Genomic DNA, 26,859 nt, shown 5'->3' on the forward strand with positions numbered 1-26,859 from the left:
ATCCAGGCATAAGGTGATGAGGGTCTGCACCAAGGTTGTTTTACTGTCAGAGGAGAGAAGAGGGTGTATGCAAGATATATTATAAAGGTAGAGATTACAGATCTGACAACTGATTTGATATAGGGGTTGAGAAATAGTGAGGAGTTGAAGATGATTAAGTTGTGAGCTTGGGTGAGGTGGATGATGAATCAGCAAAAGAGACAGAGAAGGAGTAGTCAGCAAATAGAAGAAGAACCTGTGGAAAACAATGTCACGAAAAACCTAGAGAAAAGAAAGTTTCAAAGAGAACAAGGTCATTTACAGTGTCCAAGACTATAGAGAGATTAAGAAGTATGAGAACTAAGAAAAGCCCATTAGATTTGACAATTAAAAGATTAACAATTTTGGAAAACACGTTTTGGTTGAATAATGGGGTTGGAAGCCAGATTACAGAATTAAAAGATTGAAAGGAAAAAATGGAAGTACCTATTATACATGATGAGTTAACCACAAATGGTGGGAGAGATGCAGTTTAGGATGATAGCTAGCTGGGATGGGTGGACTTTTTTGAGGATGGGGGAGACATTGGTTGTGTTTGTAGGTAATAGAGAAGAAGTCACAATACAGGGAGGGATTGAAGACTTTTTAATTTTTTTTTTGGTGAGACAATGGGGTTAAGTGACTTGCCCAGGACCACACAACTAGTGTCAAGTGTCTGAGGCTGGGTTTGAAACTCGGGTCCTCCTGATTCCAGAGCCAGTATTCTATCCCCTATGCCACCTGCCTACCCCTGGGAATTGAAGATTAATGAGAATATAAATGACAGAAGAGGTAACTGCTGGAAAATATGGGATGAAATGGAATCCCTTATGTATGTAGAGAGGTTTGACTTGGCAAGGAGAAGGGCCATCTCTTCATGTGATACAGGGGTGAAGGAGGAGATAGAGGCAGATCTCTGAAGGATGTGAGATGAGGAACAGGGAAGAGGGACTCTCAGCAAGTGGCTTCAGTAGTTGTATTTTTCCAGTGAAGTAGGAGGCAAGGTTCTTAGTTGTGAGAATGGGGTAGAGAGTCTGCACCAAGGTCATTTTAGTGTCAGAAGAGAGAAGAGGATATATACAAGATATATTACAAAGGTAGTGATTACAGATTTGACAACTGATTTGATATATGGGGTGAGAGTGCAGAGTTGAGGATGATAAAGTTGTGAGTTTTATGGGAAGTTTGAGGAGGAATGAAAAGATTTAGAAAAACCATTGTGGTGGGTGAGATAGTGAGATTGGGGAGGTATAAAAGGATTGCCTTGCAGTTTGGCAGTCCCTTTCAGATTATGTAAAATAAATTTATATTGGGTCTGCACAGTTTCCTGATCTCTAGCTTCTTTTGGCAGCACATGTGAAGAAGCAAAGACAATGGATGGTGAGGGTAATCTAAGGCTGGGGTTTGGTAGGCCACAATCTTGATAGGATAAAGGGACAAGAAACTCAAGAAGATAATGAAAAATGGAACTGATTCACTAAGGAGTCAAGATAAGAAAGGGAAGAGAATGTAGCCATGATAGATGAAAGACATGAGGAGTGAAGGATTTTGAGGCCATAGTGATGACAAAGAACTGGGTTTTGTAAGTTAAGTCAGAGAGAGATGTAGAATTATGATCAGATAAATTAAGATAGGTAGAAGTAAAGGTACAATTATGACTGGATTGTGATCAGATAAAGGAATTTCAAAATTCGTTAATTTGGATGTGGGTGTTTTGGATCATGACAGTCTCTGTGTGCCACTGTTGTGGCATAGAGTAGACGATGGGAAAGGAATAAGTTGAAGAATTAGGGGTTTAGAGTATTTAAGAGAATATACACAGATATCATGTGTGTATATAAATGTATATATACACATTTATGTATGTATATGTGTATATATGTGTATATATGTATGGAGAGAGAGAGACAGAGAGACACAGAAATAGACACAGAGAACAGAGAAATAGACACAGATGCACAGAGATGGTGAGCTAGATAATTCATTGAGGAAGGAAGGAGAATGTCTTGGAGGTTATAGACAACAGCTACCAGATTGTGATTGTGTGAGAAATATGTATTAAATGATCCTTAAAGGAGAAAAGATTACTGAGTGATGGTGGTGGTAGAAGAAGAGCCTGGAAGTGGCAATAAAGAGCAAGGAATTGCTCCACCTTGGGGTTCTAATTCCACTATGACCAGTAACAAATAAAGGTATGAGTAAAAGTGTGAGCAGTGCTGGAAAGGGGATCTAGGGAAACTGTCATCAGGAGGGAGTACAAGAAGATGGCATGATTGAGAAAGAGAAAGGTGTAAGATGAAATCTAGATTTTTACTTATAGAGCAGACATTCCAGAGAGTGGAATGTGGTGGGTGACTTTAGAGTGGGAGGTCGAGAGTATCAATAGAGAAAACTAAACAGTGACAACCCAGGGTTCAGAATCACTGCAATAGGATGAATATAATGGGGTTGGAGTAAGTCAACCAATGAGGAATGAGTTCGAGTAGGTTATTATGCACAGGTGTTTGGCCTTGCATGAAGTTGTCTTAGGGCTCCAGTAAACTGTGAGGCTAGAAAGAGTAAGGGGAGGATATAGCTAGGTAAAGGCAAAGCAAGCCCTGTAGAGATGTGGGCAGCTGAAAAGGGTACCTAGAGTAAAATGGAATGGAACAACCAAAGCAGAATAAACAATGGAAAATTACCCAGTTCTGGGATGTATTACAGTAATATTTCACTTGTCTGGCACCCTAAATTCAATTCAGCAGACGCTTTTGAGTGCCTCCTATAAACAATGCATTCACCTCAATGGAAATGTGGTGTTTTATGAAGTGAATTTTTCCAGAGATCTGGAAGGCTTTGAGGTGGAATCTTACTTTTTCAGATGTCAAATTTTTTTTCAATGTAAAGTTTTGTAAAATGCATTATAGGGGATACTGAGCAAAACAGCCTTTTTATGATGACATAAGGCCATGTTCTGAAGGTTATTGTGCTATAGAGAAATAAAGCTTTCTGTTTTAACATTGTCCTGCCTCCTCCCTCAATGTCAAACTATCAGCTGTCAGGTCTCACTTTTCTGTCTGTCACTGTGCCTGCCTCTAATAGCTCCCCTCCCCCCTTCTCTTCTAGTGGGTTGTTTCTAGTCTGCTGTGGGCTGTGAGACAAACATGCAAACTTGCTCAAAGTTGTATGTTAAAAAGATAAAGAAGACTGATTAGTGCAGGAGCTTTGGATTTCTAGCTCACCCGCTACAAAATACCTATTTTAACCTTCATATATGTGATATAACAGCACCTTCCCCCCTTCAACACATTTACCTTTCTATTTATGCTTTACTTACCCAGGAATTTAAACTGTAGATATTTTACATCCTCTAAGCACAGAATACCTGAGTGGTAAAGACATGTGAATAGGGAATATTCTGGATGATGGTGACAAGAAGGCAATTAACAAACAAAAACTTGACTCAATATAATTAAGTAAATAGATAATCTACACATCTGAGATTGTTATACTTATAACCATATTAATGTGAAGCAGGAATTTTCCCCCTCAATCTAGTTATATTTGCAAAGTATCATGCAATAGCTTTATTAGTATTTGATATGGCCTGATAAGTTTACAATAATAAAAAAAGTATGTTGGGATAACTACTAAGAAAAATAATTGAAGCATTAAAAATAGCTACTGTTTGCATAGCAAAAGATGAACAACTTTTTATTCTTTTCCCCATTTGGGGTAGAATGAACAGGGAAGGGAATAGGATATAGATCTTTCCCAAATGCCATTCACTCTTCAATGCTAAGAGCTGCATTTAAAGTAGTATAGAATAGAGGGGTCAGGTAGCTAGTTGCTTAGCTAAGCAAGGCCTCACAAAATGGTAACACTTACTAAATTCTGCACTTTAAATGCAGGTTCCATTTTGCAATGCAAGCACCTCAATTTCATTACTTCATCCTGAGATGAACTGCCTCTGGGGGGACTTATTCACAAGAACCTGGCTTAGAACTAAAAAAGCTATCTTAATTTTTAATAGGTGATATTCCTTTTCAGTGACTGGGTTAGTATTTGCTATTCAAGGTAACTTCTTAAAGGTCATCCCTGGTATCCTGGGCCATTGCCAGTGGTCTTGACTTCTGTCCTGCAACTGGACTTTGATGACTTGGGAAGAATGAGATTGATGACTGTCTCACTTAAATCCAATTCATACATGTCAAGATATCACCTGGGGGCGGCTAGGTGGCGCAGTGGATAAAGCACCGGCCCTGGATTCAGGAGGACCTGAGTTCAAATCCGGCCTCAGATACTTGACACTTACTAGCTGTGTGACCCTGGGCAAGTCACTTAACCCCCACTGCCCCGCAAAAAAAAAAAAAAAAAAGAAAAGAAAAGAAAAGATATCACCTATAATGTTGTTGGTCCTCTTTGAAAAAATGAAAGTCAAAATTCTTCCTAAATGTAGGTACTGGGGAACCAGAATTAGTAACAAAAACCTTGCTTGGTGAGCATGAAATTGGGACAAAAGGAGTTCATCTTTAGTCTTCCAGGATATTTGGTTCTGTGGTAGACTCTGACACTATCATCTTTGCTCTACTATATAGGTTGCACCTTTCAAAGGACTGAAATATAACAGGTCTATTGCTAACAATTAGCCCTGGGAACTAGGTGAAACAATGCTACAGCAGACAGTTACATTGTTCCACAGAAACAACAATTTGTGAGTGAATGCCTGAGTAAGTTATGTCAGTGATTTGCAAAGTTAGGTTGGGTCTAGTTATAATGTATTGATGATGACATTGTAAAATGATGTTGGGTCTTTCTGTACTTGTATCAGACAAATAGAATATTTTCTCTTGGCCAGTGCTGGAACATATATTTATTTTGGTTCTTTTTTTAACTCCATGTAGGACATCTCTTTTCTGCTGTGACCTTACTGCAGTTATATTTCAATTAAAATGACAATTTATTTAACTTTATAATTTAATCAAGTTTTCTTGACATCACAGTGGAATAGTTTGCCCCTCTGTTATCCCTAGCTTTCATTAAGTGATTTTCCCATCTCTTTCCATCATATTTACACTATGCCTTGGTCATTCCTTGTTTCTGACATATATTGTGGTCTGCTTATAGGTCATGGGTTTTTCTACTATTCTTTTCATGATTTTCAACTTAAGAGTTTTATAGGAGGATATAGGCTACAGTTGAATAAGGTAGAAGCATGGATAGCGGTGATCTATATTGGTGTAAGGAGTGCCCATATCAATGACAGATCCACCAGAGTACTGGAATGGATTTATAATTTAGTCCCTTATTAGCTTTAACTTTAGAGGATCTCAAAATTCTAGAAATGTATTTTCTTTGGATTCTGAAATTCTCTCTACATATTGACTATATACTTAATATACCCATGTAACCTAAGTTGCAGTAGTAATGACAAAAATGATGACTCAATTAATGAGTTAATTACCAAAAATGTATATTTATATAATGCCTTATGGCTTAATGGATGAAGATAATGAAGTACAAAATAATGTAATGTAAATTATTTAACAGAAATTGAATCTTGGGAATTAAGAGAAAGTCTCTATGATATTATAATCTAGTCTACCCTGCAAAGACATCTTAGAAGACAATATAAATTTTGTTATTGTGTCCATACTCATTTTACATGTCCCTGAATAAAATCTTAAACCATTTAGATACTGAGAATTCCCTAATTCTGTTACATTTTTTTTTCCTTATACATTGCCCATTTGTAGAGTCTAGTATGTAACCTTTATGCTATAAGCTATAACATTATAGAAAGGGCCTGGGAAAATTTTGAGAGCTTCCTCACATCTCTCACTGCCCAGACCCAGAGGATCTGGGATTTCATTATATGACCCCCTTCTCAATTCCCCACAAAGTGTTTTCACCAACTCACCCTCTGGCACACAGGGGACTCTTTTAGTGCTTTAGCTCAGTATCTAGGCCTACTGCAACTCTCCATATTATCTAGTAGTCATAGCCTATTGTTATTTCTGACCCAATAATTTCACTTTTGGGAAAAAACCCGGAATGTGTTATTAGAAAGCATTATTTGTGTGAAGATTTTAATAGTATTATATGTAATCACAAACAAAACAAAAAAAATCCCTGTTAAACCACATTAACCTGGAAATAGAGATTCCTCTCTCATGAAACATATGCATCTTGAAGTGAGAAGAACAATTAAAAATAAAGGCTAAGTGTTGTGAAGAGAAGAAAAAAACACCTTGGCATAGACAAGAAAAACCCAAAACTACCACAAAAGCTAGAGTACAATAAAGATTGGGAAAAGGTAATTTTTACTCATGAAACTCCTTTGATAAAAGTCTCTTTTTAAAATTCAAGGCTATATCAAAACCATAATCAAAAGAAGTCCAGGTAAACTTGTAATATCTGGGTATCTTCATTAGATTGTAAAACACCCCAATGTTTTGGGAATTTACTTCCTGTGGGCTGGGAAGTGTTGATTCTATTGAGCAAATGTGAATTCTGAAAAAATATTAATAGACTGAGAATCGGAATTATTCATGAATTACAGGAATTCTCAAATTCAGAGATGGAAAGTATCTTTCCACCATGGCACATGTCACAAAAGGTTAAGAAATGTATTCAAGGAATGGAAATAAACAAGCTTCAATGGCCTAAGAACTCACATGAATAAAGTCACAATTGAAAACCTGTAGGGTATAATCAAGGATAACCTTGGAAAAATGGACCGTTTGTCAAAGGTACACTCGTGATGAGTGGTTTCACAATGAAGACAAATAATATGTCGAAATCTTGGGAACACAATGTCAAATCATGTAAAGCAAATGATTGAAGCAAAAGGACATACTAAAAATATTTTTAAAAGATGTTAACAGTTACAAGGATTATTGTAGAAGTCGATGAAGTAATTACTTTACTTCGCTCCAAATTATTCACACAGCATTATAGGTAGAGTTCTCTTTGATTGGAGGTCTCCAAGCAAAAGCTAAATGATCCCTTCTTGTAGAGAGAATTCTTGTTCAGGTATAGGTTAAACTAGATGATTCTTGAGGTCCCTTCCAACTCAAACTTTGGCTAATCTCATCATTCCATTTAGACTAGTAAATTTTTCATAATTATTAATGCAACAATTCTATCTTTTCAAACAATACTTTATCTCAACCCATTATTTCAGACCAATCACTTTGCAATATGCATTTCTTTCGGGTTTTTTGGGGGGGGGGCGATGGGGGTTAAGTGACTTGCCCAGGGTCACACAGCTAGTAAGTGTCAAGTGTCTGAGGCCGGATTTGAACTCAGGTATTCTTGAATCCAGGGCCGGTGCTTTATCCACTGCGCCACCTAGCTGCCCCGCAATATGCATTTCTTTCAAGGCTGTGCCCAGGTAATCTTAAACTTGTCCCCAAGGCAGGACTTTTAAACTTCCTACCAGTCTGTATTTGACACAGTCTAAACTGTTAACATCTAATCCCCAAGGGGACTACTAACTAGCCTGTGATGAAGGTGCACCCTTACCAGACTCTCCAAACAGTCTTAGTTGTATTTATGTATGAAGGTATACAGATTATATCCAGGAGTTCATGAAATGAGATGGGGTGGAAAGGATTCTAGGGCTTGCACACAGGTGGTTATTTGAAATTGTCCTTTCCGGCACTGTCCTCGAACCATTCAAGTCCAGTTTGAAGGAAGATTTCTAAGGTACTTCATGATAAAAACTGACAGTGATCCGTAAATTGCAATCTGTATATTATCTTATACGAGCCTCACGGCAATCCAGTGAAACTGGTGACGTTAGTGCATTTTTTTGATGCTCAGAGATTCGGTGACTTTGCCATGCATACAACTCGTTAAATACCAGAGGCAGTGTTTGCATCCACGTCTACCCTTCGGGTTCACAGGGCTAGGCTGCCTCCCTATCTCTATTTTCAACCAAAAGGCATCAGACAGATGGAAAGAGCTGAACGTGGCTCTCTTCCAACGTTTAACTGCCTTGGCCATCATACAACCACCGCGGATGATAACAGAAAGTAGGAAAGGCGCGATGTGCAAAGACTGGTGGTCCAAGGGACGGAGGACCAAGTCATCAAGACCTCTCCCCACCCACCACTGGAGCCAGGCCTTCCCTCCCCCAGACCAGTTCCAGCTAGATTCCTCGGCGGGCTCCCAGAGCTCTCTAGCCACCCGGCCCCACCCCCAGGCCTCTGGCCAATCCCTTTCCCCGCTCCAACTCGGCGGGGTGGGAATGGGCCGCAGTGAGATTAGATTGGCCGGGAGGGTGGAGCGGGGAGGCGGGGCGTGGCGGCCCCGTGCGTCCAGAAGGGCGCCGCGATAAGGAGAACTCGGCGCAGGCGTAGCCGAGGCCCTTACAAACAAACAAACCGACAGACCTCCACCCGCCAAAGCTTCGGCTTGCATCCACCGCCTACTACCTTTTCCCAATTCTGCGCCCCGCCCCCGGTCACGTCGCGACACGTCTCCTCCTCCCCCCCAGGCTCAGGGCCGCGCACGCTCTCCCCCCCCCCCCGACCCTCCCCTCTTTCCCCCACCCCGGCCTACTGCATTTAACCCCTCCCCGGCCGGAGCGAAGCTGGAGGTAGCCGAGGCAGCGGCGGCTGGGGCTCCGGGGACAAGCGCACGCCCCGGCCGGGGTCCCGCCGTGGGGGGAGGGGGTGCCAACGGCTCCCGTGCTCCCGGCGAGCGGACGGACAATGACTTGCTACCGAGGCTTTTTACTGTGCAGCTGCCGTTGCGTGACGGGGAGCCGGGCGGCCGCAACGGCGCGGCGGTGTCCGTTGGGGGTGGTTTCGGCGGAGGGCGCGGGGCCCCGGCTCGGCGGCGTTGGAGGCGTGGGCCGGCGGCATCTGGGGCACGGGGGGCACGGGCAGCACGGCCAAGCCCGCGAGCTGGAGGGCGGCGGCAGCGGAGGCGGGGGCTGCCCGGCAGGCGGGTTCCGGCCGGCCCGGGTCGTGGTCGTGGCCAAGACCACCCGCTACGAGTTCGAGCAGCAGCGGTACCGCTACGCGGAGCTCTCGGAGGAGGACCTGAAGCAGCTGGTGAGCCTCCCCGGGCCGCCCCCAGAGGCGATCCCAGCCTCCGCTGGTCACTCCTCCCCACCCCGACCCCAGACCCGCCGGGACTGCGCGCCCCACGAGGGGAGAGCCCGAGGGGCCGAGGCCGCTCGGGCATCCATCCTGCTGTGTGTGTGTGTGTGTGTGTGTGTGTGTGTGTGTGTGTGTGTGTGTGTGTGTGTGTGTGTGTGTGTGAGAGAGAGAGAGAGAGAGAGAGTGAGTGAGTGAGAGAATGAATATGCGTGTGTGTGTCTAGTGGAGAGAGGTTATTTGATCATTGTATATGCTGGAGAGGGGCTCCTTGCTTTTTCTTTTTGTGTCTATGTGTGTATGTGTGCGTATTGGAGAGAGAGGCTCATCGTTTAGTGTGTGTGTGTGTGTGTGTGTGTGTGTGTGTGTGTATTGGAGAGTGGCTAAATTTAAGGTCCTTACCTAAGGATCTCTGAACCCTTTTTCATCCTCATGTTAGAACCTGTTACCTCCCCAGCATCTGTGTGAATCGGATGAGACAGCCTCTCCCCTGTGCTTTGCAAGCATCCAAGCGTTATTACTACTTATTTATTATCCTATTTTGCTTGAGGTCCGTGAGGAACTCGAAAAGTGCACCCAAATTCAAGCCCCAAAGAGAGAGACTAGAGTTGGGGGCAGGGGTGGCCTTAAGTATCTAGTCTTTTGCTCTAGCCTTGTGAAAATTGGCCCCCAGGGCGCTTCGTGGTGGCCCTGTTGGTGTTTATTGTATGCAGCGGACACACCCCCTTCTGCTGGTCTGTATTCCTGCTCTGGTAATGGCCTCGGTGACTCCTTTTTGAATGCTGGAACAGGAACGTTAAATGCCAAACATGCTCTGTCAGTCTGCTTTTAAGGCCCCCATCTTTATAGTTATTTTTGCATTGCAAAAGAAATAATTCTATTTTGAATTAATTAATAATGTAAGTTAATACATTCAAAAGGGGAAGGGCCAAAGTGCAGAAAAGTTAGATAATATAAAAAGAAATGTGAGGCCTCCAAATACAGAAGAAAAATCTAGATGCATTAAAAAATTGTAAACAATGGAACTAAGCTCTTAAATAAGTGCCAGGAGAGATTGAACTTTATCCATTTCAACTCCCTCAAATTCCACATATATCAAGGAACTTTAATAGATCCTCCCCTCTCTCCCTTACTGATAGTGCCTTCCCTCTGAGATTATTTCCCATTTACTCTATATATATCTTGTATGTACAAGATTGTTTGGGTGTTATCTCTCCCATTAGAATCTCATTTCCTTGAGGTAAGGAAAATGTTTTTGTCTTTTTTTGTGTCCCTTTCACTTAGCATGGTGTCTGACACATAGTAAGCACTTAATAAATGTATGTTGACTGACGGAGGTATACTGATGTATACCCAGTCTTAAGTACAGTAACTAAAGTTACTCCTAGTCTATTTCTCTGTCATTCTTGTTAAATGATATGCCACCAAATTTTTCGTTATGAGGTTTTTTTGGCTTTTCGTGATCTTGCTACGAAAGGTTATTTTTATAGAAAAATTTTAATAGTCACTGACATGGGATTTAGGATGATCAACTAACAGGACAGACATATCAAGGAATTAACGGACTGTTAAAGTTTAAACTGGTTAACTAGATAATCAGGACAGACACCCCTAAGAAGTAAGGGGAGAGGGGGCAGCTAGGTGGCCCAGTAAATAAAGCACCAACCTTGGATTCAGGAGGACCTAAGTTCAAATCTGGTCTAAGGCACTTTACAATTACTAGCTAGCTGTGTGACCTTGGGCAAGTCACTTAACCCTCATTGCCCTACCCCCCCCCCCCCAAATAGTATATCAAAAGAAGTAAGGGGAGATAAAATTCTATAGCAGGAAAGTCACTTACATGTGGCTACCACCTGAGGAAGCTAGGAGACAGAGATAACTCCTTTGGCCAAGATCATCATTCCAAAAGAAAAAAAAAAATCCCCCTGATTCTCAGGAGTCTTTCCCCACCCCACCCCACCCCCAAAGGAACTTTACATTTTCAGATGGTCACCCCATCTATCCTCAAAGCAATGTCCTTTGGGGAGGTAAAAATTCTAAATACAACCCCACCCCCATCCTCTTGTGCTGAATAAAAAAAAAATCTTTTATCTTTACTCAGGATGTGTTTGAGCAGTAATTCTTTACAAAGGAATACCTAAGGACCACCACCAGTTTCTCTGTGACAGTCACCTTTTTGTAGGACTTATTTTTAGTGTTAAAGTATGCATTTTATCAATTGATTAGAAACAATAGTAATAAAGTATCTACTTATTCTTTGACCAAATTGTTTTTGTTGCAAACTTGAATAAAGTAGATGGAATTTTGTTTTGATCTTGCCTATTTGCTTCTTTATCCAGCTTCTTATATAGCTTTCCATAGTTGCATGCTTTTATTGTCACTTTAGTTAGTGATGTATATCAATAAAGCACTGTTAGGGAAAGTATAATGAAGGGAATGTTTTAATAATTAGTATTTTTCCCACATACTAAAGATTAAAACACATATTTTCTCTTCCTCATCACTTAAAGGTTGGTAGTAGTTGGTAGAAAATGTTTCCTTTGAAGAGTAAATGTCAGAGCCGAATTGGATGAATTTCCATATTTATCTTGAAGAAAGCAAAGAGACCTCAAAGAAGTGATATTGGATCTTAAGGTCAGATGTAGAGCTAGAACTATTCTTAGAGAGCAGCTAGTTCAACTCTTTCTTTCCAGAGAAGCAAACCAAGGCCCAGTGAGGTTAAATGACTTGCCCAAGGTCACCTATGACAAATGTGGGCATTTCAACCTTGACCCTCCCTCAGTCCAGATCCAATGTTTTTCTGATGTACTAAAATCAGTAGTACAATTCAACTGGATTGCAATGATTCCTGACTGGAGATCTGGACTGGGCGGAGTATATGTGTTAAATGAGGAAAAAAAAAATCAGATTACAGTGCTATAGAAGAAAATTTACTGGCAGATTAGGATAAAGGCATAGGGAGGTGAACAGTATTGGAGTATCTCCAGCTATGGGCTATTTTCTGTCGTTTTGGACTGTTGGATTAGTTCTATTGCTGTTCCTATAGGTATGGAACTTAAGTAAGTCATAGAAATGCCTAATATAATTTTTTTAAAGTCATCTCGGGGGCAGCTAGGTGGTGCAGTGGATAGAGCACCAGCCCTGGATTCAGGAGGACCTGAGTTCAAATCCAGCCTCAGACACTTAACACTTACTAGCTGTGTGACCCTGGGCAAGTCACTTAACCCCAATTGCCTCACAAAAAAAGTGTCATCTCCTCGTTGTTACCATTAGATCACTTCTAAAAATATGAATCTGGGGAGGAAAAGTACAAGAAGACTTACATGCTGACGTCCCTTCCATGGGTTTTATGAGTGTTTACTCTGGGTGTTATATTCCTAGAGATAGGGTGGTCTCCTTTAGTCTACATTGGTTTTTTTTTTGTGTGTGTGTGGTTTTTTTTTTTTTTTACTTGTGGTCACTAGGGTGACTTGTTTATTTTCTCTGCTGATTAACTACCTACTTTCCTATCTGGGTACTTTGAGGCCAATAAAATTTTCTTGAAAATCCCCCCTGCTCTGCCTGTTTTTAAAAGGCATCCTAAGGATTTTTACTCTTAGGAAGTGCATGGAAAGAAAATAAGAGGGTTAAAATAAACAACAACAACAAAAGAAAGGTAACAGATTCCTTAATCTTGTAGTTGTAGATAACCATGAGCTAGGCTTCTTCGTTCCTAGTAAAAGTCTTAGAAGATATAAATTGGATTAGATAGTATACTAATTGTGTGACTGAGCAAGTTGCGTAATCTTAGTCTTTTTTTCCATCTGTAAAATGGGGACAATATTCTTTTACCTACCTTAAAATTATTCTGAAGAAAATGTTTTGTAAGCAAAGTCCTATATACATGTGAGATTATTCTTCTCTTGTACATTCATCTTTCTACTTCCTCTTAGTTATATATAGACTAGCCCTCCCCTACCTGCTCCTTTTTTTTTTTAAATCACTATGCTAGTGAACATAATTTTTCCTAGATTGCTACTCTGCTAATTTCCTTAGGCCCCTTGAAATGGGAGGGCATGCCTATTTAGATTGTAGAAATCTAATTTGATGCATTTGACTTTGTCGTACAGCCAAATTGCCTTATTTTAATATCTACAATTTTTTCCAGAATCATTACTGACTTCCTTTTGTTGGGAATGCAGGACATTAAAGTAAAGGATGCAGTCATGCCTAATGAAACCATTATAATTTATTCAAGAGCTGTTGATCAGAGAAGTTCTCGATCAGTTTTAGTTTATTGGGAGGTGAGCCTTTGTTTATACCAATGGTTCTCAAAGTGTGTTCTTGTGTTCTGTGGACTGCTGGGGGTCCCTAAGATCCTTTCAGGGGGTCCTTGAGGTGAAAACTTTTCGTAATACTAAGATAGCATTTGCCTATTGAAATACTTTTCCTTTTTCCAAGTACATGTTTCTGTGAAGTTTGATTTTCTTTATATACTTCAAAACAACATCTCAACAGATTGAATGTAGGGGCAGATATGAGAATCCAGCTATCTTCTATTAAGCCACACACTCAAGAGATTGGCAAAAATATGTAAAACAGTACTACTACTCTTACTAAATTTTTTTGTTTTTGAAAAATTTAGTTTTTCATTTGATATTTATATTAACTAATGGCTTATTTTTTGTTATAAAATAAATAATTACAAGTTTTATCAATTTTAATTTCTAATATAGTAAATACTGATATATTCCACAATTTAAAAAAAAAAGCTCTTTGCAATTCACAAAGTATTTTAAGAGTGTGAAGAGGTCCTCAATAATTTAAGAGTGTAAAGGGTCCTGAGAACAAATTTGAGAACCCCACTGGTTTAGACTTTTGATTATTCCTGATTGAGTACATATGCCCAGTGGTACCTTGTTGAAACAAATGCCAGCAAATGATTAGATCTCAGCCACTGGGACTGCTCTAAGATGAATGGGTAGTTTGGAGCCCCTTTTGGGCTAGGGTTTTGGAGGATTAACTCCTGTCAGAGTAGCCATTCTTTTGTGCTGGCCTGTAAAAGAAAGCCTGCAGAGAATATAGCTAATGAGAGGGGGAGATTTCTTTCCACCTGCCTTCATGTTTCTTACACTTGGCAGAGGTATGTATGTGATTGTACAAAAAAAATAGTGTCCAAATATATAGTATTGTAATGACAGAAGGGAAGGTGGTTTCTTGGGTAGTTCCCACTTTGAGGGATTCATCAAGACTGAGGGTTTGTAAAGAGTATGCTTCTTGGAAAGAGGAATAGATGATCCATGGCATTTCTCTCCACCTTCCCCCTAATCAACAGCCCCCCTCCCCAACAAAACCACCTTGTAGCTGGAGGATAAAAGACTAAAGCCATGTCATGGATAGCTGCTTGATAGTCCCATTCAGACTGTGGTCCGTCGGTGAGAGGGATAGTACATATTTAGCAACCCCCAAGTGTGTTTGCTGAGGGGTGGGGGTGGGAGACAGAGGTGGTGGTGAGGAAGTGTCTAAACCACAGGATGTTACTATCAGTCTTAGGAGAGGAATTTTACCAGAATGTCCAGGTATTCCTCTGCTGGCCATTTCAAGTTTTTTTTTCAGTTTCTAAGATTATCCCAAACCCCATAGGGTGGTGGTCTAGACCACAGGAACCTGCTTGGGAGGAAGGAGAGTTGTGTCGTTTGATTTTTAGCTAACTGTGAGTGCTTTTTGTATTTTCCTTATCCGTTTATGGGTTCTTGTAATTTCTTTTTTGCCTTCTGTATTGTCTGTATAGCATGAAATAAAATCTGTCCTTTATCTGATATGCATTGCTATCCTGAAAGTTGGTACCGGAGCTGGGAACCCAACCACATTTGTGGGAGATTTCTCAGGGCAAGCAGTATAGGAGTATAATGAGCCAATAAGAATGCTTTTTTGGAAAGAGCCCTGTAGATCAGAACTCATCTGTTATAGCCCTGGACCTATAGGTTCCATACACATAGATTGTTACTATTCAAGGTATAATATAACTAGGTCTTTTAATCAAGTCACTTGGCATTTAGAAATTACAGGTAGATACATTATGTATTTCCCATGGTCAAACCTTTTTCATATTAAACTTGATTTTAATTTTTGTGAAGCTGAAGAAAGTCTCATTTCAGAATTAGAATATTTGATTACATATTCCTAAAGTGAGTTCAGAGATTAAGTGACTAACAGTCCTTTAGCAGTTGTTTTACTAGTAGAGTGCTATCATTTATTAGACACACTGATTACTGCCATTTCCTTGGGTAACATGGAAGCTTGTGTTCTTTGGACTTAGGTTCAAGGCCCATTCTTTGTTTCTTCTGTTCCTAGTGCAACAGAATGGATATGTTGTGGCTCCATTCCTGGAGCTTCTTTACATATAAGGTAGTTTATTTTTTCCGTTACATGTAAAGATAGTTCTCAACTTTTGTTTATACAAGCTTTACAATTTCAGATTTTTCTCCCTCCCTCCTCTCCCTCCCCCCTCCCCTAGACAGCAGGTAATCTGATGTAGGTTATATCTATATATCTATATACATATACATATATATATAGATCTATACACACACACATATATATATATACACATATTAACATTAATCCTATTTCTGCATTAGTCCTGTTATAAGAGAAAAAATCAGAGCAATGATGAAAAACCTGAAAATAGAAAAAAAACAACTGCACCAAAAACAAAAGAAATAGTATGGTTCATTCAGCATCTATACTCCACAGTTCTTTTTTTTTTTTTTCTTGGATTTGGAGATCCTCTTCTATCATGAGTTCCCTGGAACTCTTCTGTACCGTTGCATTGGTGAGAAGAATATAGTCCATCACAGTAGATCAACACTCAATGTTGATGATACTGTGTACAATGTTCTTCTGGTTCTGCTCATCTCACTCATAATCAGCTCAAGCAAGACCTTCCAGGTTTCTCTGAACTCCTCCTGCTCATCATTTCTTATAGCACAATAGTATTCCATTGTATTCATATACCACAACTTGGCCAGCCATTCCCCAATTGATGGGCACCCCCTCAACTTCCAATTCCTTGCTACCACGTAAAGAGCAGCTATAAATATTTTTGTACATGTGGGTCCCTTTCCCCTTTCCATGATTTCTTTGGGGAAAAGACCTAAAAGTGGTATTGCTGGGTCAAAGGGTATGCACAGCTTTATCACCCTTTGGGCATAATTCCAAATTGCTCATTTCTGGAGCTTTTTACACTATTGTATTATGAGGGTGCAATGAGTATATTTGTGTTTAGTTTCCGTTTAGACCCAGCTAGCATTAGGCAACATTTACTATCACTGTTGCATCTCTTCAACATTCTTTCTAAATCCTGTATATCTTCTTGCCTTGTGTACTATTTAAGATTTTGTTTTTATCTTTCAGAACCTTGTGCTAAAATAGTCCTCACCAGTGTGTTGATTTAAATTTAAGAAATTCCCTCCTTCCCCGTGCATTTATCTGCATGTTAACAGGTGATTCTTTTTTTAAATTTAATATTTTATTGTTCCCAATAACATGTAAAAAACTATTTTAATTTTTTTCAAATTTGAATTTCAAATTCTCCCTCATTCCTTCCCTCGCCCCCCTCCATTGAGAAGGCAAGCAATTTGACATAAGTTATAGAGGTGCAGTCATGCACGCAAAATGTATTTCCATGTAATTCATGCTGTGAAAGAAAACACAGACCCTTGTCCCCTCCCAAAAAAAATAACCAAGAAAAATAAAAAGTATCTTTGATCTGCATTCAGGCTCCACCAGTTCTTTCTCTGGAGATGGGCAACAACTGTCATCATATCTTTCAGAATTGTGTTGGATCATTGTATTACTGAGAATAGCTAAGTCATTCACAGTTGATCATCGTACAATATTGTTTTTATTGTGTACACTGTTCTCCAGGTTCTGCTCATTTCTTTTGTATCAGTTCATGCAAGTCTTTCCAGGTTTTTCTGAAAGCATCCTGCTCATTATTTCTATAACATAAAAATATTCCATCACAATCATACACATTGTTCAGCCATTTCCTAGTTGATGGATATCCCTTCAATTTTCAATTCTTTGCCACCATTAATAGAAATGCTATAAATATTTTTGAACAAATAAGTCCTTTTCCTTTTAAAAAAAAAATCTCTTTTGGATACAGACCTAGTAGTGGTATTGCTTGGTCAAAGGGTATGTTTGATTTTATAGTTCTTTGGGCATAATTCTAAATTGCTCTCCAGAATGGTTGAGTACTGCAGTATACAACTTCAACAGTGCATTAAGTATTTAATTTTTCCCACATCCCCTCCAACATTTGTAATTTTCCTTTTCTGTCATTTTAGCCAATTTGATAGGTGTGTGGTGATAGCTAAGGATTTTTTTGTTTGTTTTGTTTTGTTTTTTTTTGCAGGGCAGTGAGGGTTAAGTGACTTGCCCAGGGTCACACAGCTAGTAAGTGTCAAGTGTCTGAGGCCACATTTGAATTCAGATCCTCCTGAATCCAGGTCAGGTACTTTATCTACTGTGCCACCTAGCTGCCCCACTAAGTTGTTTTAATTTACATGTTTCTAATCAATAGTGATTTATTTTTTCGTATGACCATAGATAGCTTTGATTACTTTGTCTGAAAACTGCCTGTTTATATCCTTTGACCGTTTGTCAATTAAGGAATGGATCTTATTTCTATAAATTTGACTCGGTTTCCTATATATTTGAGAAATGAGGTCTTTATCGGAGAAATTTGCTTAATTTTTTTCACAATAATAAATACAGTAGGGGCAGCTAGGTGGTGCAGTGGATAGAGCACAGGCCCTGGAGTCAGGAGGACCTGAGTTCAAATCTGGCCTCAGACACTTAACACTAGCTGTGTGACCCTGGGCAAGTCACTTAACCCCAATTGCCTCATTAAAAAAAAAAAAAACCAAAACAATAATAAATACAGTAATATATTTCCCTCCTTCCTATTTTCTCCTGTTTATCCTCCTCACACCCCCCCCCCCCGTTTTGTTTCTGTCTTTTGCCGATCTGCTCTCCCTGGTATCAGTCCTGTCTTCCCACCCCTTTCTTTTATCCCCTTCTCCTACTTTCCTGTATGGTAAAATAGATTTCCATATTAATAGGTTATTTTTGAAGACCAGTATAGCCTTTTGGATGTGAATAATTGATTGTTTAATGCCCACAATCAGTGTGGAGAAGGTTGGTCATGAGGTTTGGGAGCCCCTTAAATTATCTCATACAGTTAAGGGCCAACCCTGCTTCAAACTAAATCTTTGCTTCCCTACTAAAAATTAAAGGAAAGTACTTGGTAAATACTATATTTTTCATTGGAAAGATGGAAAACTTTTGAGAAATGGTTTTATGAACTGTCTTTGTTTCTCCTTTTTTGAATTCACTTAGCAGCCTTGGTGCCAACTAAGTGATTTTCCCCTCCCCCCTCCTAGTAAGCTCTCCAAAGTAAGGGAAAAACTGGATTCAGTTCCAGATGTTAGAATCAATAAATATCAACCTAGAAACATCTCATTCACAAAAGTGATCTAAGGGATCTGAGGCCTTATCCATCCATATGGGTATTCCTGGCTTCTCATCTTGTCCATGCTTTCCTGATTTATCTCATGGGCTTGAGGCCTTCCTTTAGGGCTTTTTACATTCTTTGAATACCATGGTAGCCAAGAATTATGCCTGAATTCTGTTGGTCATATAGGGAGGAAGTTCAGATTTAAGAATTTAAATAAAAAAAAATAATTTAAATTGATATGACTAAAAAAATCATCTTGGAACATTCCCCATTGCAGTATTTTCTTCCTTTCCTTCCTTTTCCCACTTTCCAAGCAGGTCCAATGAAAGGGAATGACAACTAGAAAATGAAATATAAATATATTTTTTTAGAATTTTGTACACTGAACCTGATCATTCAGGGTGAGTAACTTGCAACTTAGATTAAACTAAATACTATGTAAAAAGTCCATTAACTTTTTAGGTTTCTAAAAAGTACCATTTATTGAATCATTTAGTTAAATTTATAACAAACATCTAAGCATCTAACTTCTACTCAGGCAATAGTTTAGTCATCATCCATAAAATATTTGAATTTTCTTTGTGTGCTAGGAACTAAGTAGTTTTCATTTTATGTCCTCAGTATATGTTTGCTGCTTTTATAACACAAAGACATTACTGCTCAACTCTGCATGTTACTGTTTGAGTAATAAAATAGATACTATGTTTTCTTGAAGAACAAAAGATAATTTGTTAAAGGAAAATAACAGGTTTTAGAGTATTTTGGACATAACTTCTGTGATAACATAAATGCACCAAGTCTAAATCCAGAGTCACTTTTTTGTTTGTTTGTTTACTTGATTCTACAACTGCAAAAATCTGTAAACATGACAGTCTTGTCAGGGGCTATTGAAATTTTAATTATTTTCATTGAGTAGTTCAGCTGTAAGTAAGTTTTCACACTCTTGGAAGAAAATGTATTTTCCCATTTTCTTAACCAATTGCTTCAGGTTTTGAAATCTATTTGAACAATTGAAATTGAAATTTAAGATCTCTTAAGCTATGAGCACTTTTCATCAGATGATGGTTTTCCTTATAGAAAAAAAATCAAGAATATAGCCTTGAGAACCTTATCTCTTATAATATCTTGTTTAGAGTATTTCTAGGTAATGCACCTTAGTCAGAAATCATTTAAAAAGAAAATAAGTGGTTAATTAAAGACCCTGTATTCTTCAAATAACCTTGGGAAAATTATTCAGTTCAAGCTGGAAGGAAATTTGGATAGGGAATAAGAATTTTTGGAAATGATACTGATACCTTATAAGATTAAAGATTATTGCACTGAATTAACTTTCTGTCTTTTGAGGTGATGTGGAAATACAGTAAGTTAATGACTAATAGCAAATCTTACTATCCCTACCTTATTCCCCTATTGATTTTATAATTCAGATATCTGATTTGCTCATATACATTGGTTCCCCCAAATATTTTTCATAGATCGCCCTCTTCACTATCAATTGTAATATCTCATCTGTGGTGGAACTTACCTTTATGGGCAACTCAGCTATTCAATCTGAAACAACTAAGAACAGAGAAGTCAGCCTTACAGTAAATAAAAATGTCAAGATTCATGCCTTTAAAGCTTGTATTTTTTTTCTTTTTAGGGGAACCAGTCAGTCCCTCATTCAATCTGTTTATGTATAATTCTAAAAAGCTTGATTGTGCAGATTCCAAGCCCAGGGCAGATTAGAAGATAGAAATAAGGTGAGCTGGAGCAGTTGTAGTTGCTGTTAGGGGATGGAGGTATTTTTATATGTATGCATATGTGTATATCCACATACATGCATACATATTCATGTGTGTACATATACACATATGCAGGGTTCACACAGACAAAACCAAGAACTGATGGCTTCCAATCTAATGACAACAAAAAGTATTACAAAATAAATACAAGAACTTTAAAAAAGCATAGCCACTGTGATAGCACAGCATAATCATTGAGGTCAATGATTCTTCAAAACAACCCTTTGATGTAGTACAAGTATAATTAACTCCATTTTCCAGATGAGGAAACAGAATCTGAGACTTACTAGAGAAATACAGTGTCACTTTCCCAAGGTTGCAGACTCTTTCCACTGACTCAGACTTTAAAAGTCCAAGTTGAATTATATTTAGTATAAGCCTCATAAGGAGACAAAGAAGTATATGATAGTCTTTTTAGAAAAAATCCAATCCAAAATTTTTAAAAATTATTTCTAGTGTCTTGGTGCTTAAAGAGGTAATCTCTTATTAGTTATCCAGAACATTTTGTTCTCTATCATACCTTATTGTTAAAGGGTTCTGGACAACCAAAGTTTTGATAGGGTACTGGATAGCTAGCTCTTATTCTATGCCCAAACTGAACATATATTATCATGCTATTCCTAGATCAGTTGTTACTGTCTTTCATTTTTTGACATGTCATCAAATTTTTCTTCTCAACAATCTGAGAAGATAGGACAGATTTCCTCCCCTCAATTTATAGAGAAAATAAGGTAGAGACTCTAGGTGCCTTTTTAAGGACTTGTAGTTATTTAGTGATACATTTCCAAATCATTCCTTTAGTTATCTTTAGCTTATCTCTTTCCTTATGCAGGAAGTAAGTACATTTTATCATAAACCTAAGGGTCAGATGGTAGGAGCTCAGGATACATTTGTTTAAACTTATTAATAGTTGATTTTCTACATATTTTTGTATATCCCATTGCCTATATTCAGTAATCATTGCACTAAATAGCACTCTGTTTAATTCTTCTACTAATAATTCTGTGATTTTAAAAAATATATTCATACTGGGGTAGTGTCAAGGGAGCATCATAATACAAGGAAATGTGGTCATTTTATTATCTGTGCTAAGGAAGACATTAACTTGGATAATGTAAGATGGTAATTTGCTGTCACCTATCTTAGTTATCTCCTTCAGAAGAATTGCTTTGAAGAATCTTGGTCCAGCATTTATAAAGTATAGTGCTGAGAACACAGTAGGTACTTAATAATGTTGATCGATCCGTTAAAGGTGAAAGTTTCAGCATTTGTAGGTCACACAGTTAATTCATAATTCAATTAGTCTATAATTAGGCAATTGGTTGATTAGTCTATAATTAAGCATTGGTGGCTATTACTGTGTTGTCTTTGCTGATTGCTACCCAATGGAACCAATGTTGTAATCTTTCGTTCTAGGTGATTTCTTTTTAATTTTCTATGTTAAATAAGTGGGGAAAGTGATTCATCAGTCATAAACTTTACCCTACCTTTTGCTTTGTGTTCTTGGTGACTTCAAGGAGTTTCTGCCTGGGGAAAGAACTTTTTGGGGATTATTAACAAGCAATTGGTATTTGATCTGTATGGATGCACTCTGACCTAAAACTAAAAATTATGCTACAGTATCGTGATGTAATGGAAAGAGCACTAGATTATGAGTCAGTAGACTAGAGTTTAATATTCTTACAATTACTAGTTGAATAGCTATGGTAGGTCTCTTAACCTCTCTAAACTTCAGTTTATCTGCAAAATAGAGATTCCTCCCAGTCCGTTGTAAGGATCTAATGAGATAATATGTGTTTAGTGCCTTATAAAGTTTAAAAGGACTATATAAATGTCAAGTAATAGCTGTTCGTTATTCATTTTTATGACTCATCTGATGAGTCATGGCCTTTACTTCTAAAAAGCACCCATTACTCCTGAAAAATCTGTTCTGATCTACAAGACTGTTAAAGACATCTAATTCTGATGACCGGAAAAAGTGACATTTTGCTATTAAGCAAATTGTGATGGGAATTTGAAAGCAGGAAGTAGAATTAGCACATGTTTGAAAATTTGGCAAGTGATCATGATATTAAGCAAACATGTTAATAAAATGGGATCTTTTACCATGATTAATACATATCAAAGATGTCTTTCAATCCTTAGGTTTTAGGGATAGATGTAAATTTGGAACAAAATAATGCATTTGACCTTGTTTGATCTGTTGCTTACTACTTGTGTAACTAGTCAAGTCTTAACTTCTCAGTATCAGTTTCCTCATGAAAAAAATCAGGGGGCTCAATGAGTTGATTTAAGGTCCCTTTTAGCTTTAAGTACTATCATCTTTTAGTGTTACCCTTATTCTTTTAATCTATCCTAAGAATGAATGGTGCTATACTATGGACATGAATAATTATTAATGGTATAATGTAAATGAATATAACAAATATATAAACAATACCACCTGCCATATGGTACCATGTAACTTTGGGGGGGGGCTGGGCTGGCAGTGAGGGTTAAGTGACTTGCCCAGGGTTATATAACTAGTAAGTGTCAAGTGTCTGAGGCTGGATTTGAACGCAGGTCCTCCTGAATTTAGGGCTGGTGCTTTATCCACTGTGCCACCTAGCTTCCCCTGGTTCCATGTAACTTTAAAAGAGGTAATATACATTACCTCAATTATTATAAAACAAGTTTAAAAGATAGAAGTCGGGGGCGGCTAGGTGGCGCAGTGGATAAAGCACCAGCCCTTGATTCAGGAGTAACTGAGTTCAAATCTGGCCTCAGACACTTGACCCTTACTAGCTGTGGGACCCTGGGCAAGTCACTTAACCCCCATTGCCTCGCAAAAAAAAACAAACAACAACAACAAAAAAAGATAGAAGTCGATTGTTCCAAGATAAGGAGCAAATGGGACAAAAGTTATTGAAATAAATATCTTTTATGTCTCATTTACTTGAGATAAACTCAGTCATATATTTTGGCTTGAGTTGTTCCAGGTTCATAAATTATTTTTGAAGCTTATCAAAGTAAGAAATGTACACATGGGTGAAAAAAATCACAATATGAAACAAAGGCACTTAAGTATTGCTTGAGAAATTTCTTTGGCCTTCAGTTACCCAGTTTGATGTATTTTTCATAATATATACTTGTCAGTGACTTTAGAAACCTAAATGGCAATTGCAGAAATGGAGAGGGGGAAATAAGCTAGAAAACAGACAAAAAAGTTCTAGATTTTAGGTATCCATGTTTATTTTAGTTATGAGATTTTGTTGTTGCTCAGAGTTTTAGATGGAAGTAAATGTCAACTTTATATTAAAACCAAATTTTAATTCATTAAATTAAGCTTTATAGGCAATCATAAATTCTACCCTCTCTGTACCCCAGATAAATTTGGCTTTATTGCAGCATATAGAAAGTTTTATACTGTACCTGGATTGTTATTACTATAATGGATATTTTTTTTATAGCTTGCACTAAAAGGATCCAGCTACAATGGACTACTTGAGCGACATCATATTCATACCAAGAATGTGGAGCATATTCTGGATAGTTTACGGTAAGACTTCTGAAAAACTGGAATCATCTTTTGGCTTGTGGGCTTCCAAATTTTTGTGTATTAAAGTGCCAAACCTGGATGCCAGAGAAGTTATGGGGCTTATCCAAGGTCACCCAGGTAGTAAGTCATAGAGCCCAAGTACTCTGACTTTAAATCTTGTACACTATTACTTTCACTGCATAGTGCTAACCCTAGTCCACTCCTTTCAGGTTAGCTACCAGATGGTAGTTGGAAATTCAAAGACTAGATTTGTGAGCTTTTAAAAAAGTTAGTAGCATTAATTCTACCCTGTAAAAATATTAAAAAGGAATAACTCACATTTTTTCCTTTTAAAAAATAATCTGTAAACTAAAAAAAGAAAAAAAATCTTACATTCTAATTGTATAGTATCCTAAGTAATCTATTGGATATGAGTGCAACTTGTGTAAACATCACAGGGATATAGGATTTAGCTACATGGCTAAATGAGGTTGTATGTTTGTTTAAAACAGCAGCATAATAGCATTCCATACTGAAATTCAGGGACTGCTGATCAAATTTTAGGCTTCTTTCTTTCCTCCCCTAACTGGATCCTTTTTATTGGTTTTCCTTTCCTTAATACTTCAGTTAGAGTGGACAGAAGTAAAGTGAAATCAAGCTCTTCAGTTTTAGTATTTTATAAATTTTGTTGTTGGTAAAGGAAGTTGACCTAATCCCCAAACCTTAGTTAATAGTTAAAAGATGACTTTTCAGCCTTACTATTTTGTGTTTTATTTTGGAAATTTTGAAGCAATGAAATGCATAATAATTGCAGTAAGATTTTGTTCTTTACATTCGATTTTCTTGTACCTCTTAGGAATGAGGGAATTGAAGTTCGCTTAGTGAAGAGGAGAGAATATGATGAAGAAACTGTTCAATGGGCAGATGCTGTTATAGCTGCAGGAGGTAATATTCTTACAGGATAAGAATGGTAGGGGATATAGAAACATTTATTTGCTAAATGTATTTGAAACTACACCATAGCCTTGCAGAGTAGAGCTGTCAGGACTCCTATGAGATGATTATAACTTCTCAACAATTCAAGAGCCAAAGAATAGGTGCCTTATGAGAATTTTGCATTATTATTGTGTTGTGGTATGTATTTTTCAAAGAATGAAAGAATTTCAGATACAGTGAGAGTCAAACGGTTTGCAAGAATAATTAGGATTTGCCTATATCAGCTTTTTCTTTAAAAAAACTCACTTAGTTTGTAAAAATAATTTGTAAAATTAATTTAGAAAGATTGCACAAGTCTTCCCCTTTTCCACCTCAAAAAGAACAAAGACAAAAAGCTACACACATCGAACTCTACTCCATTTTTTACTTTGCCAAAGTAAGCTTTTTAAAGGCTAGTTCTGACCATATCACTGTCACCCTCCCCCATACTCAGTAAACTTCAATGGTTTTCTCTTACCTCCAGGATTAAATATAAAATCATCTGTTTAGCTTTTAAAGCTGATCACAACCTTGTTTCTTCTTCCCTTTCCAGTGTTCTCATGTTAGTTCCTTCCATGTACTCTGTGATTCAGTAACATTGGCCTTTTTGTTGTCCCTCACACAAGATAGTACATTCAGATAAGTGGTGCAGAGGATAGAATGCTATACCTGGAATCAAAAAGACTTGAATTCAAATTCAGCCTCAGACATTTATTAGCTGTGTGACGTTGGGCAAATGACTTAACTTCTCTTTGCTTCAGTTCCCTTGTCTGTAAAATGGAGATAATAATAGCACCTACCTCCTAGGGTTGTCATGAGGATCAAATGAGACACTTTAAAATACTGTAGAGATGTTGGCAATATTGTTGTTATTATCTCCTGATCCTGTGCCTTTTCACTGGCTGTCTCTTATACCTGCTCTCTGTCTCCTCATCTCTGCCTTCTGGCTTCCTTCTTCATAGCTGAAGTTTAGCCAAAGAGTCTTTCCAGTATCTGAGAGGATATTCCCCATGCCTTCTCCCTCCACTTCATGATGCCTTCTCTCTGAAATCACCTTCCACTGAGAATCTCATAGTATCTCATAGTTATTGTATCTCATAGTTATTTGCATGTTTTCTCTCCTTTAGATGTGAGCTCTTTGAGGGCAGGGACAGTGTTCTTGCCTTCCTTTGTATCCCCAGTATTTAGCATGAAGCCTGCTATATATAGTGGCTTAATAAATGCTTGTTGATTGATTGATTTTTAAGTTGGTTATTGATTACCATGGATATTAATACAAAGACAACATATAAATGAATGATATTGTCAGAGAGACCCACGGGAGATTGTTATTGTTAATTGTAGTGTATTCCTCATTAAGTGAGTAATGAACAGGTAAGGGTTTTGGTAATGAAGGAATGGGAACAGAATGGAAGATGAGGAGATAAAACATGTTGGGGAGGATCGGGCTTGAGGGATGACAAAAGAGAAAATAGTACTTGAGTATTGGTGTCACCAATTGGTTTTAAAATAAATGGGTAAGGTTAGTTTTTCTTTATTGTGTTTCCTAGGTGATGGCACAATGCTGTTGGCAGCCAGTAAGGTCTTGGACAGGTTTAAGCCAGTTATTGGAGTAAACACTGATCCAGAACGGTAAGGAAAAACATAGGAAAATGACTTCCTTTTAAAAAAATGAATGAAAATTGCTACATAAGAAAAATATGTAAATTCATTCTGTTTCACATGCATGTTATTGCCTTTGATCATTCTCTTGTATCAGGAGTTAGTCTTTTACTTCCTGCTCCAAGCTACTATATTGGTAAATTTGGTTGCAACATGTAAATAGCTATAAGGGTTAAGACCATAACCCTAAAGTGAGAAGTTTTTTTGTTTGTTTTTTTGTGAGCCTAGCACTATTCTTGATTTTTAAGCTGCTGTACAGGGAGTGGAGCTGGGATCCAAAATCATTTGGATTATCTGTTGCCTCTGAGT

General features: G+C 38.1%; 1 protein-coding gene across 7 annotated transcripts in view; it reads left to right on the forward strand.

Moving 5' to 3' along the window:
• The first annotated feature begins 8,588 nt into the window (after positions 1-8,588).
• Positions 8,589-26,859, forward strand: part of NADK2 (NAD kinase 2, mitochondrial) — a 61,098-nt gene continuing 42,827 nt past the window's right edge. For all 7 annotated transcript variants that reach the window (XM_043988795.1, XM_043988803.1, XM_043988810.1 and 4 more), the window contains exons 1-4: positions 8,589-9,062; positions 23,846-23,934; positions 24,770-24,858; positions 26,439-26,520. In XM_043988795.1, coding sequence (XP_043844730.1) covers positions 8,718-9,062; positions 23,846-23,934; positions 24,770-24,858; positions 26,439-26,520 — 605 coding nt within the window. In that variant the 5' untranslated portion in view covers positions 8,589-8,717. The remainder of the gene's footprint in view (positions 9,063-23,845; positions 23,935-24,769; positions 24,859-26,438; positions 26,521-26,859) is intronic.

Source organism: Dromiciops gliroides, chromosome 1 (genome assembly GCF_019393635.1).
Source record: "Dromiciops gliroides isolate mDroGli1 chromosome 1, mDroGli1.pri, whole genome shotgun sequence".
Taxonomy (NCBI): domain Eukaryota; kingdom Metazoa; phylum Chordata; class Mammalia; order Microbiotheria; family Microbiotheriidae; genus Dromiciops; species Dromiciops gliroides.